At 46.3% G+C, this 20177-nt stretch overlaps 3 protein-coding genes across 5 annotated transcripts; 1 reads left to right on the top strand and 2 right to left on the bottom strand.

Annotated features, from left to right (window-relative positions):
• Positions 1-2262: 2262 nt before the first annotated feature.
• Positions 2263-9866, bottom strand: ddx42 (DEAD (Asp-Glu-Ala-Asp) box helicase 42). The gene is made up of 18 exons (XM_067232315.1): positions 9816-9866; positions 9023-9282; positions 8545-8692; positions 8097-8158; positions 7781-7817; positions 7163-7315; positions 6679-6783; positions 6405-6524; positions 6123-6299; positions 5903-6031; positions 5701-5800; positions 5359-5406; positions 5161-5258; positions 4752-5028; positions 4411-4637; positions 4219-4329; positions 3975-4076; positions 2263-3824 (listed from the first exon to the last, which is right to left on the bottom strand). The coding sequence occupies exons 2-18, from the start codon at positions 9265-9267 to the stop codon at positions 3165-3167; spliced, it is 2799 nt and encodes a 932-aa protein (XP_067088416.1). The 5' UTR covers positions 9268-9282; positions 9816-9866; the 3' UTR covers positions 2263-3164.
• Positions 9867-10213: 347 nt separating this feature from the next.
• Positions 10214-17272, top strand: strada (STE20 related adaptor alpha). Of its 3 annotated transcripts, none has more exons than XM_067232316.1 (13): positions 10214-10291; positions 10528-10609; positions 10814-10871; positions 12163-12191; positions 13581-13683; positions 13835-13956; positions 14214-14322; positions 14430-14553; positions 14832-15003; positions 15188-15292; positions 15434-15687; positions 15979-16021; positions 16191-17134. In XM_067232316.1, the coding sequence occupies exons 2-13, from the start codon at positions 10598-10600 to the stop codon at positions 16344-16346; spliced, it is 1287 nt and encodes a 428-aa protein (XP_067088417.1). In that variant the 5' UTR covers positions 10214-10291; positions 10528-10597; the 3' UTR covers positions 16347-17134. The 3 variants fall into 3 exon arrangements, with proteins under 3 accessions (XP_067088417.1, XP_067088419.1, XP_067088418.1); XM_067232317.1 differs by having other exon boundaries at positions 10264-10291; positions 10543-10609; XM_067232318.1 differs by lacking the exon at positions 12163-12191 and having other exon boundaries at positions 16191-17272.
• On the bottom strand, positions 17266-20089 carry rnf113a (ring finger protein 113A). The gene is made up of 10 exons (XM_067232319.1): positions 19976-20089; positions 19473-19549; positions 19261-19359; positions 18991-19098; positions 18759-18868; positions 18551-18657; positions 18114-18203; positions 17915-18008; positions 17713-17819; positions 17266-17536 (listed from the first exon to the last, which is right to left on the bottom strand). The coding sequence occupies exons 1-10, from the start codon at positions 20076-20078 to the stop codon at positions 17469-17471; spliced, it is 963 nt and encodes a 320-aa protein (XP_067088420.1). The 5' UTR covers positions 20079-20089; the 3' UTR covers positions 17266-17468.
• Between the last annotated feature and the right edge of the window lie 88 nt (positions 20090-20177).

Raw genomic sequence — 20177 nt, 5'->3', positions numbered from 1 at the left:
CAATTCATTCATTCATCAACCCTAAGAATATGTTCAGTACAAGTTTGAAGACTATAATAAAAAAAGAAGACGAGGATAATAAGCCTCTTGCTTCATCGATAGTTCCATGACTACAGTATATGACGTGAAGTCAGGGGTGACCCATAATTTGTTTATTGAAAACAGCTGCTCAGATCCTTAAATGTAGAACGGAAAGGGGTATGGGGGGATGGGGTATATTTGTGTGTACGAGTTTACTGGAAACCACCACCTAGTGGTGAATTGGCGGTGTTGTATCACCCGATGCATGACTCTCTGGATTGGCACCCCCTCGCGGGAGCGCGCGCGAATCAAAGAGTGAAGGATTTCGTCTTGATATCGCAGCCAAACGAAGGGGAGACAGAAGTCTCACATTATACTTTCTTTGTTATAGAATTCAAGAGAAGAATGTCGGTTATCTGTGTAAATATCAGATGCTATTTTCAACACAACATCCTTAAAATTCGTCATTCAAACCGTATAGTAACCGTAACCGTATCGTTACTATTAGTAACGAACGCGAACCAACATTCTTGCTCCACGACATCGCATTCTTAGGAAATATACCCCAGTATGATTACCAAAGGAAATGTATTTTGTGTAGCAGATTCAAAGTATTTCACATGGCTCTTCATACTAATGTATATACAAAGGCATGCGATTTTAATGCAGTTAGCCTGCGCGTAAGGTGGGTTACTCAGACAGGTCGAAAACAACAATCTTCTGATCCAGAATAGGCTATCAGCTGTCCTGAAAAGGGACCAAAGGTTCACATGCCTATAGCCTACAAAAGACAAGTAGGCCTACTAAAAACGATGTATCAAGTAAGTATCAACATCAAAAGAAATGTTCTCACCATCAAATCCTTTTTTAAGATAGGAAATATTATTCTTATTGTTTAAGTCAATGAAAAACAAACAAAAAAAAAACATAATAATCCCATACCTACCATGGACTATTCTGATTTCAGACCTGTCCACCCTATACATACACATGTATTGGTATTACATTTATGCCATTACATGTACATAATGCTGGAGTAGAAGGGAAGAAACGTATGCAGGGGGAGAGCATTTCATGGCAGGCCTTGTTTTCCATTTGATGTAAGTCAAATCAAATTTATTTGTATAGCCCTTTTTACACGCAAGCATGTCACAGAGGGCTTCACATATGCCCATAGAACTGCCATAGAATGGAAGAAACCTTGGGAGGAGCAATTCAGAGAGGGATCCCCTCCTCCAGAGACGGTTGGTGAGAGAGAGGAGCAGAACAAGTGCAGTAAGTGCAATGCACTCCCTGCTAACACTGACTAGGAAATTGTTACATGCCTGAAACTTACTGTGGTTACTCATACTAGTGCCCTCAGTGTACAGTAAGAATCATTTGATGCTGGGATATACAGAACAGACAATAGAGGGGGGTGCATTTCATGACAGGCTTGTTGTATTCCTTCTTGCCATGAAATGCACCCCTTGCTAACCCTGACTAGGAAAGTGTTACATGTCTGAAACTTACTGTGGTTACTCATACTAGTGCCCTCAGTGTACAGTAAGAATCATTTGATGCTGGGATATACAGAACAGACAATAGAGGGGGGTGCATTTCATGACAGGCTTGTTGTATTCCTTCTTGCCATGAAATGCACTCCTTGCTAACCCTGACTAGGAAAGTGTTACATGTCTGAAACTTACTGTGGTTACTCATACTAGTGCCCTCAGTGTACAGTAAGAATCATTTGATGCTGGGATATACAGAACAGACAATAGAGGGGGGTGCATTTCATGACAGGCTTGTTGTATTCCTTCTTGCCATGAAATGCACCCCTTGCTAACCCTGACTAGGAAAGTGTTACATGTCTGAAACTTACTGTGGTTACTCATACTAGTGCCTTCAGTGTACAGTATGAATCATTTGATGCTGGGATATACAGAACAGACAATAGAGGGGGATGCATTTCACGACAGGCTTGTTGTATTCCTTCTTGCCATGAAATGCACCCCTTGCTAACACTGACTAGGAAAGTGTTACATGTCTAAAACTTACTGTGGTTACTCATACTAGTGCCCTCAGTGTACAGTAAGAATCATTTGATGCTGGGATATACAAAACAGACAATAGAGGGGGGTGCATTTCACAACAGGCTTGTTGTATTCCTTCTTGCCATGAAATGCACCCCCTGCTCATACTAGTGTATGATCTGGCTAGCCTTTGGAAAACCATCTACCTCACAAAGCCATCCAAATGCCAAGTCTGAAAAAGTTTATTACGAGGAAGTGAGATGACAACAACATACACGTGAAACACAGAATACAGATGAAAAGTGTTACAGATCACTGTAAGTCATTTGAAGTAGGTTATGAAGTCTACGCAACAGATTGGGATCTCCGGGATGAAAAAATTGGATGACAGACTGAGTCCTGCTCAAGCTATTTTTAATAATAACTTCCGCAAGAACTTTCCTCACACACGTTAACAAATACGTTTTGTTGACACCAAGGCCATAAGCATATAAAACACCTAAGTGCCACTGAAAGGCACTCCGCTAAAACTTGAGCACAAGATGTTAAACACGTTGACAAATGTAATTTGCAGTAGTTCACATCTTGAAAACAAAAAGTTGAATCGGTCATGAACAAATTAGCAACGTGGGCTGATATTACCCTTACCATCACATGTTGTAAGGGTATACATATATAAAATAAAATAAACTGGTTGTGGAGTTGACCTGAGCAGCAACTGGCTGTTCAGTGAGCAGTAGGACATAAACAAGACAACAACACACACTTCAGCCTTGAGCGTTTACTGGGATAAAGATGGAGACACCGCTCCACTTCTTGCTTCAACTGGCTCAATCTGAGGCCAGCTTCACAAATCCAGACGTATGGCTGATACCAGGTGGGACTCCCAAATCAAAAAGTTCAGTTCAAGATAAGAGGACTGTTGTGGGAAGTTTGACAGAGTACCCAACCAATAGAAACTGTCCACATTTCCCTTCATACTCGATCCATATAACGGGTTAAAGTAAAACTCCCCCTGAACCTCTGTGCTTGTTTCCGACTCTTCTGATATGACCAGCTGTTTGTCTACACACTAGGCATGCTCAAGAACAGTTGGCTGGTTCCAGATGCTTTCTTACTGTGTGGGTTTTAGTTGTCCCACCTGCTTTTTTTACGTTTGGGCGGATCTGGGACGGCAAAGCTGTCTTCCTCCCTGTTCCCTCTCCCCTCACCTCCCCTGTCTCCTCCCTCCCTGTCTCCCCCCTCCCTTTCTCCCCCCTCCCGGTCTCCCCCCTCCCTGTCACTTCTCCAATCATCTCTCTCTCTCCTGTTTCCATCTCCATTACGACTTTCACCGTGGCGACCACTGCTGCCGTGGCGCTCCGCGTCCCCGTATCGGTCGCGTTCGGCGTGCCGGTCCCCGTGACGGTCCCGTTCTCCGCCTCCGTGGCGCTCGCTCCTGTCGCTGTACCGGTGGTGCCCCTCTCCGTGGCGACCCCTGTCTTCCCCATACCTGTCGCGGGGCCCGTCCCTCGGGGAGGGCGGGGCAGGGTAGCTCTGAGGTGCGCTGTTGTGGCTCTCTGGCACAGAGCTGAGGGAACCAGCACTGGTGAATCCGGCCATCTTGGTGCCCATGCTGAGGGCTGGAGGAGGGGCCATGGAGGCCCTGAACCTGTCTGGGGCCTCGGCAGCCTCTGTGGGCACGGAGCTGAGACTGCCGGCACTGGTCCAGCCTGAGGAGCTGCTAGACTTAGTGGTGAGCTTAGGCGGAACGCCTGACGCTGCTACAAAGTGGTTCTTGTACTGTGACTGGAGGAAAGGTAACACATTGGCAAGTTATATATAGAGCAATGAAAAGACTAGGGGGGTATGAACAGGACACATTGTTTGAAATGTGAAGGACGGAAACTGCGGATGTTACAACATCTGATGAGTGGAGAGAGAGAGAGAGATGGGTACCTGGAAGGCTTGCTTCATGGCTGACATTCTGTCTCCCATGGCCCCAGTAGTGGGTTTACTGTAACCTTCATAGCTACTTGAAGAAGACCCTCCACTACGATCCTGATACAACAACAAAAGAGTCTACAATGAGAACATATTTTGTACTATCTGTCTAAACACGAAAGTGCCTGGAGCATTTTACCTAAAAAGGCAAAGTTATGCAGGAGCACACAGACTTGAGTTTGAATGACGCAAAACTCACAGAACTTTCAGCTCCAAGGCCTGGCCTCTCCCTGTAACCAAGACCCCCACCTCCAATGTTCACCTTCTTTCCTTTACCACCCTTGAAGCGGGATTTCCTGAACCAGGGATTCTGAGTAACAAACAGGTTCAGTAAATACACCGAATCATCAACTCATGACATTCATTCTAAAACATTATCATTACTGTTTACCTGCATTGCTAAGTCCATGAGCTCTTTGGATACACATTGATTGGCTCCCTCCAGGTTTCGCACAAGGTCACCAGCAAAAGACGTGTCTTTATTGGTCAGGAGGGTGTGGGCCACACCCTTTTCACCCGCACGACCTGTTCGGCCAATCCTGTGAGTGTGTGTGTCGATGTCTCGGGCCACATCGTAATTCACAACGGTGCGGATTGAAGGGATGTCCAGACCACGAGCTGGAGACAGAAACAAGAGCAAGGAGTCAAGAAGTCATCAAAAAAACATTATCACTGGTGAAGTCATTTAAGCAGATGAAAAATCTTAAATATATGATTCGCTCCTCCTCTCACCTGCAACGTCAGTGGCCACCAGCACAGGCAGGTTCTTCTTCTTGAAGTCGGCGATCACCTTGTTCCTCTCGCTCTGGTCCATGTCTCCATGCAGCAGCCCCAGGCTGTGGCCCTCCTGGGTCAGGTTGGTGGCCAGCTCGTCACAGTTGGCCTTCTTGGTGACAAAGATGAGCACTGAGCCGGAGGAGGTGAACTCCACCAGACGGCGGGTGAGCCAGCCCCACTTCTCCACCCCGCTGGGCAGCACCTCCACCAACTGGGTCACATCCTCGTTGGCCTGGAGGTGGTGGAGGAAGAGGAAGGTGAAGAGAGTGAGACAGGGGTATTATTATGGGGTTTGATCCAGATCACAGGTATCACAATTGAATGTGCATGCGATCAGATGAAAGTTGTAGGAGAAGTCTGTTACCTCTCCGATGTCTCCCTGCACCACCCGGATGGGGTCCACCAGGATGTCTCGGGCTAGCCTCTCGATCTTTTTACGGAAGGTAGCGCTGAACAGAAGGGCTGTGAGGACATGCGTGGTGGTGTTTAAGTTAGGAACAAGTAGTCCAGAACAAACAAACTTATCATCTCTTAATCATCAAGAAGGCTGACGAACACTCACTCTGTCTGTCAGGGCGGACATGACTGGCGACAGACCTCACTTGGTATTCTGTAGACACAGAGCGGTTAAAGGTGTTAAAAGACACGTCTGACTGTAGGGAGTCAGATGGCTGAGCGGTTAGGGAGTCGGGCTATTAATCAGATGGTTGTTGGTTCGATTCCCGGCCGTGCACAAATGACATTGTGTCCTTGGGCAAGGCACTTCACCCTACTTGCCTCGGGGGGAATGTCCCTGTACTTACTGTAAGTCGCTCTGGATAAGAGCGTCTGCTAAATGACTAAATGTAAATGTTCCTCGTTGTGCACACTGTATATGAGAAACAGGCAGACAAGCGGAACCAACCGAAGCCCATGTCGAACATGCGATCCGCCTCGTCAAACACCAGGTATGTGACTCTCTGCAGAGACGTGGCCTTCTTCTTCACATGGTCAATCAGACGGCCCTGTGATGCAAACAGGCCACGTGAGTATAAACAGTGAGATTATTCAGAGGCCGCGAGGACGGCTTCCATCACGACAAACCCCCAGACAGGTGGAGCACTCACCGGGGTGCACACCACAATCTCTGCCCCCTCCTGCAGCGCTTTGGCTTGTTCCCACATGCTGCCTCCTCCGTAGACCGCCACAGAGCGCAGAGAGTAGGCTTTACCGAAGCGCTTGCACTCTGCATGGATCTGGGGACCACAAATATGTCATTAGGGACTGGTGAATGTGCCATCACTAGTGACTAAATCCCTTCTTCCCCCGCAACCCCAACCCCCCCACCTGCTGACAGAGTTCCCTGGTGGGGCACACTATGATTGCGATGGGCCCTTCTCCGGTGTCCAGCTCTTTCTGGTCCATGATGTGGACTAGCATGGGCCAGATAAACGCTGCCGTTTTCCCGCTGCCGGTCTTGGCGATACCGATCATGTCACGACCACCCAGGGCTATTGGCACTCCCTGAACAGCAAAAGGTTAGAAAACACATCCGATATAGCATCAAAGCATGTGCGTCAGAACATGTGACATGTGCGTGTACACAGAGTAAGCAGCTTAGGGACTGACCTGGCACTGGATAGGGGTTGGTTGTGTGTACTCAGACTTGCGGATCTGGTGCATTAGTTGTTCGTCAAAGCCAAAATGGGCAAAGCTGGTGGAGGGTTTAGGAGGGGCAGCACCTGACACCTGGCAACAACACAAGAGGTCAGTCAGGACAAAAGATATATACAAGATCGAGACAGAAAGGAATCCAAAACAACAAGATTGTTGGACACAGCACTAACAGTCATGGATTTTGTGAGTTGTGTGGGTGTAGGCGTGTTGGAATTCTGGGACTTACCCGCAAATTTAGTTTGTGCCTCAACTCTACGACCTGGGTAGGTGTTAGGCTGTGAAGTTCCTCATGCTCGTTGTAGAAGTTCTTCTCAAAGGGAGGATAATCGATCTGTATAGGGGTGACACAAAAGCAATAAGACGAGTCCTTTTCCTAAGTGCTACTCGGCAACATGCCAGAACCAGCTGAATCTTAAGGATGTAGTCTTCCAGTGTCCAGCCCATGCATATCCCTTGTGTTATCTTCGGGTCATTCTGACCCATCAGTCATTGTGACCCACCGTCGTATTGCGACAACTTTACCGCATACAAAAACAAAGTGAAGCATTTTCTTTTAACCGTTGGGCTGTCTCAGATCCCCCACATTGCAAAGGTAAAAAGAAAATTATTTGTATTTGTTTTTGTATTGGATAAAATTGGGTAAACACAACGATGGTTCGTTATGAACCTTTGGGTCATGTGACCCGAAGGCAGCACGAGGGTTAAAGTACCTCTGAGTGGTCAATAGGGGGCAAGGGCATGATGATCTTTTTGGTAATGGGTGCAATGGGGTTCCCATCGCTATCATAATCCACGTTCTCGTCCTCGTCCTCCAGGGTCAGCCCAGCTGTGGGGTTCTCCGCCATGTACCTGAAGTAGGCTTCCTGCAGAGAGCACACCATAATGTGACCCACACTGTCAGCTAGCCTGCAGCATTTCACCTACGGAGGCACTTGTAACACTCACAAAACATGGGAGTTGTTCACATTTACAAAAGGTTGGCCTAACCCCTGGTATGGACAAAATATGGATGTTATCCTTATTTGTATCGATGCTGTTATTCTTTTTAACCCCTGACAAAGGCATTCTTTCACGGGATGAAGTAGGACATTGCGTGTGTTATTACATAGAATAAAACATGCTTTTCTGTTTTCAGAAATAAAGCAAATACAAGTATCGAGGAGACTTTCCTCCATGAGGGAAAATACCTGCAATCACATATGTTAAGAAAAAGAGCGAGAATGGGTCGAGTTGTGGGATTTGAGCAGATATGGGTCAAGAAGGGGATGGTCAGAGGGCTTCTCTGATCAGAAATGTAGTAAATTAAGAACTTTTGATGAGTCACTCACTTGTTCATCTTCCTCTTCAATGTCATCACGAATACCCCTGAAAAGACAAGCGGAGAAAAAAAACTTCCCTGCAACTCGTTCATTTAACCCATGATGCCCCCACAACCCAGTTGTTCCTCAACAGTGGCAATTCAAACCAAGCTAGATGTGTTACCTATCTGGTGGGTTTGAAAGCATATCGTGTTTGTTTTTGAAGCTGGCCAGATGTCATTTTGCATCTTTGTACTACTGCACCTGGGTTCAGTCTGGGTTCAGTCTAAAACACTTTTCCTTGAGGACATTACCGTGCGTATCCATAAAAATAAAAAAAACTTACTTTGCAGTTTTCTTCTCCTTCTCCTTCTCTTCCAGTTTCTTCATGTCCTTAGCCGCTTGGTCCTAGAGAACCAAGGGTTCAATGGGACGGAAACAAGAAAAATCGAAGACACATTAAAACAATGGCAAGCAAATACTCAGTGACAGCCTTCGGACATGACCCCCTTCTGTAAATTGTCAATCTTAACCCTTGTGTTATCTTCGGGTCATTCTGACCCATCAGTCATTGTGACCCACCGTCGTATTGCGACAAATTTACCTCCTACAAAAACAAAGTGAAGCATTTTCTTTTAACTGTCGGGCTGTCTCAGACCCCCCACATTGCAATGGTTAAAAGAAAATTATTTTTATTTGTTTTTGTATTGGGTAAAATTGGGTAAACACAACGGTGGTTCGTTATGAACCTTTGGGTCATTTGACCCGAAGGCAGCACAAGGGTTAACACTCACCTCAACTTCCGCCATGAAGGCGTCCAAGGGGTCATCTTCACTGTCTGAACCGCCCCCTGACGGAAGCTGCTGGCGTGTGGGTGAGTTCTCAGCTGGGATGTAGGGCAAGTCTGTACTGCTGGACTCCTCTTCATCATCTTCGAAATACCTGATGTAGATTTGGATATACTTAACTCAGGTTGATGCGTTGCGATGTTGATCGCATGAACACTTTTGTCACTTGTTTAACTGCATGCTTTTATGGTTCTTCCCATTGGCAGTTATTTGGTTTTCACAATGTATGCTTCATGTTTTGGCTACGCGCAATGTTTTTGGGGCTATCTCGTTGTTATGATAAGTGACTGATGCACTTTTGTAAAGCTCTCTCTTGGAAGTTGCTTTGGATGAAAGCGTCTGCTAAATGAATAAATGTAATGTAAATGTACACTGAAGCTCATCACCCCCACCCAATGCAGTGTGGAAAAAGGTCAATACTCACGCATTCTCTTCGTCAAAGTTTGCTCTTTTTGTTCCTATTTTGTAGAATGCTGGAAGCTGCTGGTTCTTTCCATAGCCTGCTGCTGATGCAGTCGCTCCAAACGATGTGTGGGACTTTTGGGGCAAACGAGGCTCTTCCTTCTTTGCTGGTCCTCCTCCACCACCCCCTCCTCCTCCTCCTCCAAGTGAGAATCCTCCAAACCCGAATCCACGCTTACCACTCGGCCCACCCTTGCTCCAATTCATTTTTTAGGCTGTATCCTAGAAGGCGGCGAAAAACAAGTTAATACAAACAATACCAGGCTTTGGCTATTCGAAACCAAACCAATTTCTGTGTTGCCTCTCCCTAAGAACTTTCTTGTACGAGTATATGTCCTATCCACCACACCAAGACTAGCATGGACATTAATAAAACCCCATTTGGAAAAGAGATTGTTGGCTAGCTAGATAATACACTAAACTAAGTCCACCAACCCACGGATTTTGTATTCTATACAGTGGGATCAAACAAAGACTTCAATCATACAGATTTGATTTTCAAAAGAGGAACTATATGATAGGTAATAGGCAGCGTTTTGGTTGCATGTTATTATTTACTAGCTAGCTAAACTAGCTTAGCTCGCTGTGCTGTGTGCCATGGGCCGCAGCGGCACGACAAGCTCTTGAAGTGGGTGTGTGATGAAAGATTAGCAACCAATGTGCTTTGCCAAGGTCATTTGCAAACAGAACAATCGATACTTCATCACTAAACGCCATCAACTCTCATATTGGTGCAGCACTATTACTACATTTACCTGACTCTTGCTTCGAAGAAACGTCTTTTAACGCAGTTTGATACAAAAAGTATTCTGCGTCATCAATGTCCGCAGAATTTGTGCACAACGTAATTTTCAAGCGACCCACAACAGCAAGAATTGTTATTCGATTTGTAAATGTTAACGCACGTCGGTACACTAGGTACTTCCCATTAAGACAGATACAACAAGTGAATTGAATTGGACCAGAGATTTGCTGTAAAAAATTATACATTGTGTATACTTTATACAATTGTTAGTGTATTCATTAAAGACTCATGTATGCTCCCGACAATCCGTCATGCTATAGTTGTATTCCGCCCTGTGTCCTCAGTGGCAATCATAACAAGTAGACCCTATCACAGTTCCGAACCGCATCTTCCTTAGTACCCACCCCCAGTAGCTACGCTACGTAACGTTGATATTCAGGGAGCTTGAAAAACAAATTGGACACGGCTGAACAAAACCCAATACGTGTAAGTTATTGTACTTGATATATGCATTAACTAGATATGTATATGTCTTGTTAGCCAATCCTCCTATCGGCAATGGTAGCCAGTTAGCTAGCTTGCAATCCTTCGCTAGCTACAGTAGCTAACCGAGCCAGCACAACCGATCATGTCCATTTCTGTTTCACATCTTTGGAGTTATCATGCCTATTCATTGTAATAGGTACTTCAACTATCATACTAATTTACATCTGTTGTCTCAGATTTTTCCATTGCAGGTGTTATCTCTGAATGGGTATTTTGACGTTATAGCCATCACAATCATTCGGATCCATGTCTTTTTTGGTAAGTCCTAGCTAGTGATGACAGTCCTGTGTTAAAGTTGACGAGCAGCAAAAGCATTCCAGTCACCTTTTCAATAAATAACCATGTGGGGCCTAGTGATTTACAGTATTTGTCACCATGAGGATTAGTCTAGGCTACGCAGTTGATCCGCTCTCTTCTCTTTCTCCTTTTTACACATGCTTGACATCGTTTTCTCCGTGTCAGCGTTGGGTCTCAGAGAAATTGAGCGTGGAGAGTCTGCGGGATTTGGAGTTATTTGGAGGTGAGATCCAGGTGTATTATTAACGGGTTCTCCCAAGCAACCGCGCACACATCAGGCTATTCATCAGCTACAGAGTTGCCTAGCCAAGATATGATCTGCCAGCCATGTCTCTGTTGCAGCTTTGCCAACAAGAATATTGTGCAATCTTTGTTTGCAACAACCCCCTACAAACAATCTTTAAATAAAATAATTGAATAATTAATAGATCTACAAACATACCATTGTAGCAGAATACAGAACTATTATACAAAATAGCCACAGCTTGCTGTATTTAATTTAATTTAAATGTTTGTGGGAGGTTAGAAACAACATTTTTCACAGGAATGTTAAAAATGATTTGTCAGCGAGTTTCACTTATCACAGTTTGGTTTGTGTCTGAACCCTGGTTGTTATTGATTGTTGTTCTCTGTCTGTAAAGTGACAATATGAAGATGATGTAACTTAAACAATGCAGCAGATGAAAGTCCCAAATGTCATTAGGAAAGAAATCTCCTGTTTTAAATATGCAATAGTGGCTTCAGCACAAACAAACACTACAAATGCTTACATTGAGAACAGTTAGCCTAGCCCTGAAGAGTACAATGTTATTGGGTTGACTATATACAGATTAATCAAACAGTCTAGAGGGCTGGGATGGGATGGGGGGAGGTTCATTTTGTTTTCAAGCTATGCTTCATGTTCCTTTTTCCATCAGCTTTTTTGTGCCTAATTGTTGCATGTGTCCTTTTTCTGTTAATGAGGTGGGTGGACCCCTTACATTGTATTGCTTTGTCTAGTAGCTTAAGGTAACAAATTGTCTTTCTAGCTTGATGACATGTATCAAATGGATTACATTAGGTATATCAGATGTTTTTATTCTTCCTAATTCATTGATTTACGGATGTCTGAGAGGATGATTCACACACATTTCAAAGAAAGAATTGAAGAAAGGGAAATTTACTGAAATTTACTCACTGGCTGAATGCCATTTTTACATCTTAAATCAAATGGATCGCGCTGTAGCTGTCATAGGGTAAAACTAGGGCCGTAAGTCCTTTCTGTATTTAAAGGAAAAGTTCGGCCTACCTGATGCCTTCTGTTTACTCGTCATGAATAAGAGTACTGGTTTAAACTAATATTATATGTAATGGACTACATCCAGCAGAATGAGTCTGACCAGCAATGTTGACACATATGCGACATGCTCCTCCAAGCACACTGTGAACCTAACGATTTCGAAGCTGTCTTAAACACAGACCTATTTTGTGTGTATGTTTGTTTATTTGTCATTGATGTGGTTTCTTTACCCCAGAGCAATCTCAGAGAAGCTCTCACAGGAACGTAAGTGCAGCTATCCTGTCCACTGCAAATGATTCTTTTTTGCCCACCATAAGCCTTTGTTCATGTTACATTGTGTGAGTGTGTATGCGAATGAATTCACAAGCCCTGAGCCTGGTACTATGCATGGTCATGTGATTCACCGTGTTGCTGTGTGTGCGCTTTGTGCTATGAGGCCCATCCCACTTCACCCACCATGTTTTCTATTGGGGGAGGTGGAGAATAGGTGAAGCTTACAGTAATTAAACGACATAGTCATAGGCTTATGGTTAGTATAAGGAGACAAGGGGGTCAATTCAATCATATTAGCTACGAAGAGTTTGGTGAAAGTAATAAATGCCCATTCCAATGATGTAGCTGCCCCCCCCCCCCCCCCCCCCCCCCCCGTGTGCATGATTGCCTCAGAACATGGGCGATTAGTGTTTGCTTACTACTTTGATATCAAGTGATCCCTGTCTATTAACATTGTGCTTTCACCTACTATATGGGTTGATATCCCTGTGGCCCCAGGTTACAGGGACTATTTTGTCTTCTAGTTTAAATGCCTAAATGGGTCCTCACTAATCCTCACGGTGGTCTTGTTGATGTACATCTGTTGTTGGGAGTTGTGATTTTGCCATGTCTTTGGTCCCCCACTAAAAGCCCTCCTCACTAAATGTGACTGATACTGTTCCATGTGCTGTATGAGGTGAACGTGATCCGTGAGCAGTGTCTTTGTTTGTGGCTCGTGTAACAGTGTGTGTTCTCTACGTGGAAAGACATGAAGGTGGATGGGTGGGGGCTGGTTGTTAAGGTCACCAGCTGCTGTTGATGCTTGTGGACTACAGTTGGATGGAGTTCCATGTGTTCTATTTTGGCAATGCATGGCAACCCCTTCTGATTCTGTCTTACTGTCAACATCCACCTCTCTCTAAACCGGTCACCGTGGAAACGCTCCCAATGCTTCTGATGCGCCCACATTGCAACGCTATTCTTACGCATTGCCCGACGATATTTTTGCACCCTACGAATTAGCTGCCGTGCTGCCACGTCTGGTCAGTTGCCATCGTTTGAGTGGCAGGAATCACGGGCGATGACTTGATTGAACTTTTAGTTACAGAACCTTAGAATACACTGTCATGCACCCCCTATTGTGAAACCAGTGCAGTGACGTGCTGCACACCCCCCCCCCCCCCCCCCACAGTTCTGTTAACCAATCAAAAGGAACAGCTCTTCCTCTGCATGAGTCGAATGCTGCCGTCTAGCCAGGCCTCTCAGGCCGCCTAGCAACAACCAGCATCACGCTGACCCAGCCTATCGGAGTCACTGACACATGGCCTACAGCACACTAACGTAGCCTGTTGCTTCCAGCGTTGACTCGTATCTGTGTTGCCCTCCGTCCTCTCTCCTCAGGCCCATGAAGACAGCCAGGAGAGCCTGACCTCGCTCTGCAGACGGGGAACCATGGCTAGCTTCCTCCCAGACAGCGCTGCCTACGAGCTCCTCACCGTCATAGGTGAGGCAGTGACTCCAAGGCCGTGACGGGCCCTTGGTGTCAGACAGGGAAATCGGGGTTTTAATGTTCCCAGTGAATGCGTCTGTACGCTGTGCGTGTGTGTGTGTGTGTGTGTGTGCGCTAACGAAAATGTGCGTGTTTGTCATCCAAGGCCGTGGCCTGGAGGATTTGATGACTGTGAACCTGGCCAGATACAGACCCACAGGGGAACACGTGGCCATCCGTCGTATTGACCTGGAGTCCTGCACCAATGACATGGTTGCCTACTTGCAGGTCCGCCCTTGTCACGGCTCCCCCGCAAGCCACGCCCACAGCCAGCCATGACATCATAGGACAAACACTTCCTCTCCTCTTTATATCACACGTTACATAATGTCCTCATCTGGCCTCTGTGTTGGCCATCACTACGCCTCCCTCTCTCTCTCTCTCTCTCTCTTCTCGACAGTGTCTTCCTTCCCTTTCAGAAATAGACCTCAAATCTCTGCCTGTGTTTTTGTGCCTAAGCTGTGTTAACGTCCTGTCTGTCGCAGGGAGAGCTCCACGTGTCCAAGCTGTTCCACCACTCCAGCATCCTCCCCTACAGGAGCATCTTTATCGCTGACAATGAACTGTGGGTCATCTCTCCCTTCATGGCCTACGGTGAGGAATTGAGGCTTCTTAACGAAGGTATTCCCTGTGGATCAGTCCGGTGTTGGTGGAGGGGCCTACGTCTCTTAAGTCCAGCCTCTGTCTCCCTGTGTCTGTAGGGTCAGCCAGAGATCTGATCAGCACCCATTTCGCAGATGGGATGAGTGAGCTGGCCATCGCCTACATTCTTCTGGGCATTCTCAGAGCCCTGGAGTACATCCACCACATGGGCTATGTACACAGGTAAAACACATCGGCACCAGTCTGTTTCTTGCTCCCTGGGTTGACATGCTCTCACTGATTCCACGTGTGTGTGTGTGTCAGGTGGCTGAGTGGTTAGGGAATCGGGCTAGTAATCTGAAGGTTGCCAGTTCAATTCCCGGCCGTGCCAAATGACGTTGTGTCCTTGGGCAAGGCACTTCACCCTACTTGCCTCGGGGAGAATGTCCCTGTACTCACTGTAAGTCGCTCTGGATAAGAGCGTCTGATAAATGACTAAATGTAAATGTCTGCGTTGGCAGGAGCGTGAAGGCCAGCCACGTGCTGATCTCTGCCGACGGCCAGGTGTGCATGTCTGGTCTGCGGAGCATCTTCAGCCTGATCCGACACGGCCAGCGTGCGCGGGTGGTCCACGACTTCCCCCAGTACAGTGTTAAAGTGCTGCCCTGGCTCAGCCCAGAGGTGCTGCAGCAGGTACGCTCGCCTCGCCACACACATCTCACCACGGGGTCTCGGGCCAATGACGTGGCATAAGTACGGGAACGTCCTCCAGACTAACCATCTGTCGGTGTCTCTCTGTGTCTTTCTCTCTCTCTCTCTCTCTCTCTCTCTCTCTGTGTGTCTCTCACTCACTCTCTCTCTCTGTGTCTCTCACCAGAATCTGCAGGGATATGACTTCCGGTCTGACATCTACAGCCTGGGTATCACAGCTTGCGAGCTGGCCAATGGACATGTTCCCTTTAAGGACATGCCAGCCACACAGGTGAGCACCGGAACTGACCTCGCCCTCCTTCCCTCGCTCTCATCGTTCCTCGCTTCTCGAGTTCAGTCTCGCTCACTGTCCCATCTCACTAGTCATTGTTCCTTCCCCTCCTCTCCCCCTTTCCTCCCCCTCTGTCCCCAGATGCTGTTGGAGAAGCTGAATGGAACAGTCCCTTGTCTGCTGGACACCACCACCATCCCTCCAGAGGAGCTGACCATGAAGCCGTCCCGCTCCGGGGCAGACTCGGGCATCTGCGAGGGCCCCGGGGCCGGAGGGGCCCGCCACTCTAACGGGGAGCCCTCCTCCTCCTCGGCGAACCACCCCTACAGCCGCACCTTCTCCCCACACTTCCACGCCTTTGTAGAACTGTGTCTGCAGAGGGACCCCGAAAAGAGGTTAGCCCGTGAGACGATTGGTTGTTACTGGGGCTCAGATGGCTGAGCGGTTAGGGGATCGGGCTATTAATCAGAAGGTTGCCGATTCGATTTCTGGCCGTGAAAAATTACAGTTGTGTCCTTGGGCAAGGCACTTCACCCTACTTGCCTGTACTTACTGTAAGTCGCTCTGGATAAGAGCGTCTGCTAAATGACTAAATGTAAATGTACTGGGCCGTCAAACGCACCGCTCGGTACGGTGAAGCATGTGGGTCATTTCAGTAATGGTGGATGTCCCTCTTCTCCCAACAGGCCCTCTGCTACCACTCTTATAGGTCATTCCTTTTTCAAACAGGTGAGTAGGACCCTTTTCCAAACTCTAGTCCAGGATATAAAAAAACAAATCTAAATAAAGGGCTGTTCATTAATGTCCTTGTATCATTAATGTCCTTGTATCCTTAATTCATTCATCTGTATTGAAAGAGCCTGGGAGGTAACAGTGGTTTGGGGGGTGTTCCCTGCAGATCAAGCGCCGGTCATCAGAGGCTCTTCCGGAGCTGTTCCGGCCCGTGTCACCCATCACCAGCTTTGAGAGCGGCCAGCCTCAGGACTCTCCTTCAGGGCTGGCTAGCCTGGAGTCAGGCCTCAGCTACCTGGATGTGGAGGACTGGGACTTCTGACAATGGAGGACAAACGGACGTTACGAGGAAGAGGACATTTTCTGAGAACACTGGACTGGAAGAACACTTTTTTTTTTTTTTTACTTTAAACAACGGAGACTGAGTTTAAAAGCCAGCGGCCATCTTGCCTCCCATTGCTGTATCTTGCGAGCTATACCCTAATAGGTGCATGAGCAAAAAGACCATGCACAGCTCTGCTGTCTATCACACACTTCTAGGGTTAAACTCAAAGCCCTCTAGACCCACCCTCGGAACACTAGAGAATGTCTTGACTCTTTACCAATGGAGGTGTTACATCAAGAGACAATTTCTCTATAGGACATCAAGCTGTGTTCTCCCCAAGAAGCATCCTCAATGGACTGTCTCCAGTGGAGGACTTGGCTTTATGGGCCTGCATATAGAGACTACACTCTACCTCTCAGTCAGTGTGAGATAATCACGGATCTATCCCTGCCTGGAGGCCTGTAAACAAGGAGAATTGTTATGGTGGGGAATAGCCCATGTTAATCTAACCATCTGATGGTAGATGACCTGGATTCAGTACCAACAGTTTATGAACAGTGTTTTAGCGTGTCTCTACAGCTAAGAGAAGCACGTTGTGTTGTCGCCAAGCTCCTCATCCTCGCGTCGTCACGCGTCTCGTCTCACGCTTCACCTATAGGGGAAGTGACATTTGTTGTTCTCAGTTGATTGCTAACTAGTTCCTGCGTACATGCGGTGTCATCTGAGGTCAAATTCTTCTTGGTCCACTGTCACATTTTTGTCTCTAAAAGTGAACATCACCATGGTGCTTGTTTCTTATTGGTTGTGTGCATGTGGAATTAAGAGTATGTGGAGCTGAGAAGGAGAAAGTGTCGAGTGATTATTGACCATTTTACTTGATATTAAACACTTCACCTTAACGTGTAAGAAGCAGAAATGATAAAAATTCATTTTTAATCCCAAAAGGTTTGATATTCACAAAAGACAACATAGCTTGACAATTGCTTGCATCCTTTCTCCTAAAAACACTCAAATATGATACTCTTCCCCTTGGACCAACCAGTGCGTTAGGAAAAGGGATGACAGGATCTGGGGAAGGGTGGATGAGGATCTGGGGAAGGGTGGATGAGGATCAGTCTGCTAATCGTCCTCGTCTGAGGGCGGCTGGTCGATCATGGCTTGGTGCTTCTGGATCTTGGACATCAGCTCTGCGAGAGAAACACATGAGGGAAGCAGGGTTTTAAAATGTGTTCACCTGACAAAATATATTCGCCAACAGCAGCATTTGTGTCTTAACCCGTTAACGATGTAGTTTAATCTGTAAGACAGTTGAATATATTCTAATCAGGTTTAAATGTTCAAATTGTCAAACTGTCATTATTACCTTTGGCTGGGTTGAAGACACCATTAGTCTGGACGTTGCATACGTAACACCGCTTGGACTTCCGATAGTGTTGGAGAGCGCATGTCTCACAAAAGTAATGCTTGCACCTAAGATACAGAGGTCATTCATCACTGCTGCAGAAACTGCTTCTCATCTACACACCATCAACAAAGACTTTGAGGTATCAGTGCCTATGTCTTACTTTGTGATGACGGGATTCTTAAAGGACTCCCGGCAGATGAAGCACTTGAAGGGCATGTCCTCATCGTCACTGCTCACCTCATAGTTCTCCTCATCTACACACGACAACACAGTGCTTAGCAGGAGAATCCCTGAGATTAGAGCAGCATGCCAGAGCATGGCCCCTGGGCTTCTGTACACCTCTGCGGGGGTCAACTCACCGTTGGCCCCGTAGCGCCCCTCATCCAGCTCCCTCTCAATCTGCCAGCCGTGTTTGTAGTCGGATCGGTCATGCAGGAACTTGCAGCTGTCTGATGGGAGGAATATTTAGTACATGTAAGCATTTAGCAGACGCTCTTATCCAGAGCGACTTACAGTAAGTACAGGGACATTCTCCCCGAGGCAAGTAGGGTGAAGTGCCTTGCCCAAGGACGCAACGTAATTTGTCACGGCCGGAAATCGAACCAACAACCTTCTGATTAATAGCCCAACTCCCTAATCGCTCAGCCATCTGACCCCAAACAGAAGGGGGCTTAGTTTGCCAAAGCTGCCTTAGTTGCTATAAAGTGAGACTGCAGTCTGATGAGTATATGTATAGTTCTGATAGCTGAGGATAAATGCTAGTTTGGCAAAGGAACTTCAACAACATGGTGCTCACCTCCAAAGCCACAGAAGCCTGTCTCTTTGTAGTCTTTGCAGATGTCTGGCTGGTAGTCCCACCTTACTGTGGCCCTCAAGTGTTCAGGGGCCCTAATTGGACCTTTCCTATCATGGTAGAGGGGGGGGGGGGAGGAAATAATGCACAATGAGCAAACATTCAAAGCTGTTCTATGTCTGTGTTCCTCAATGCATACGTGTTCACTCACCTGACCATGCCAGAGGACGCATTCCCCATGGTGGAGTCTTTAGGCTTGATGTATTTGTGGTAGTTGTTTATACCGCGGTATATTTTATCATCTTCTTTACCTGTCAGCTCCTAGTGACAGAATACGTCATGAGAAATCATGTTTTTGCCTCTACTTTTGACAGGACACCCAACACCAAATGATAAACTGATATTGTCCAATTAGCTATCAAGCTAAATAAAGCAACCGTTACCTCCTGAATCTTTTGGCTCCTTTCAAAGATAGACTGAGCATCCTTATCCTTCTCGGTGTCCAGTTCATACACTGCAGTCGCACCCATGTCCTCTGGTCCTTCTGGTTTCTACACATTTAAGATGACACGTGGCATGATGAGGGAAGAAAGGATAGAGCTCAACAACAGAGCTCAAAACGTGACAGTTACGATTCAAGGTAAAGATAAACTACAGGCTTTAGTAGAGAAATCATAGAATGATGTTTGGAGATCTTAGAAATGGGGACTCACTGCCGACCGTGTGGACTTGTAGGCAACTGTAACTTTCTTCTCTTGTTTTTCTTCATCACTGTCGCTGGATGACACCGCCTCTTTCTCTACTTTCTTAGTCTGGGATGCAAAAACACATCATGAGCTATATTTTATGATTCAAATGGCGAGAACCGGACAGTAGATATGAGCAGAGAAACGCTGTTCGTAGGCTAGTCAAGAGTACACTTTACCCTCTGAATCATGGGGTTGACTCCGGTAGTCTTCTTCTCTTTCCTGACAACAGCGTTTTTATCTTCATCACTGTTATCTAGGCAGAACACAAGAAAACGGAATACATGATAGTAACAACTAATGGTAAGCCGTCTCAAATGGGCTCAACGTGTGCATTGGACTCTCATGCACTGAAAGTAGGATCACCGTACTTGATCTGCATTTAATAACAGACTTGGGGCAAACGTAAGCTAGCAGTAACGCCGCAGTGTCTAGCTAGATACTAGCAAAATAACAAATGGTTAAAACACCTGGATGCTACTGTGATGTCCTAACATATGTATTTAATTTGTACTTTTTCGTACTGTACTTTATACCAGACTAAATGTGGCTCGCTGTTTAGGCTAACACACATATCTTTCATAGCAAATCATTACATTAGCTCGCAAGCTAACAGGCGAACTATTATATCATTTTATGAACCAAAAATCAGCAGAGCGGTTTTCTTCAAATATCTGTGTACCTTTTTCGCTGTCACTGGCTTTTCTTTTTCGTGCAGAGAATTTCTTTGTCGACTTTTTGAAAAGAAAAGTACATGTTGATTTAGGCTCATCTGATTCCGCCATCGTTCTTTCTGCTCAATGCAACCTGCATCAACAAATCAGCAAGAGCGAACAACATTGAAACAGCGACCCCAACCGTAGAGGAGACATGTTTTCCATTGG

Source organism: Osmerus mordax, chromosome 3 (genome assembly GCF_038355195.1).
Source record: "Osmerus mordax isolate fOsmMor3 chromosome 3, fOsmMor3.pri, whole genome shotgun sequence".
Taxonomy (NCBI): Eukaryota; Metazoa; Chordata; class Actinopteri; order Osmeriformes; family Osmeridae; genus Osmerus; species Osmerus mordax.
This window is presented reverse-complemented; position numbering and strand designations above follow the sequence as displayed.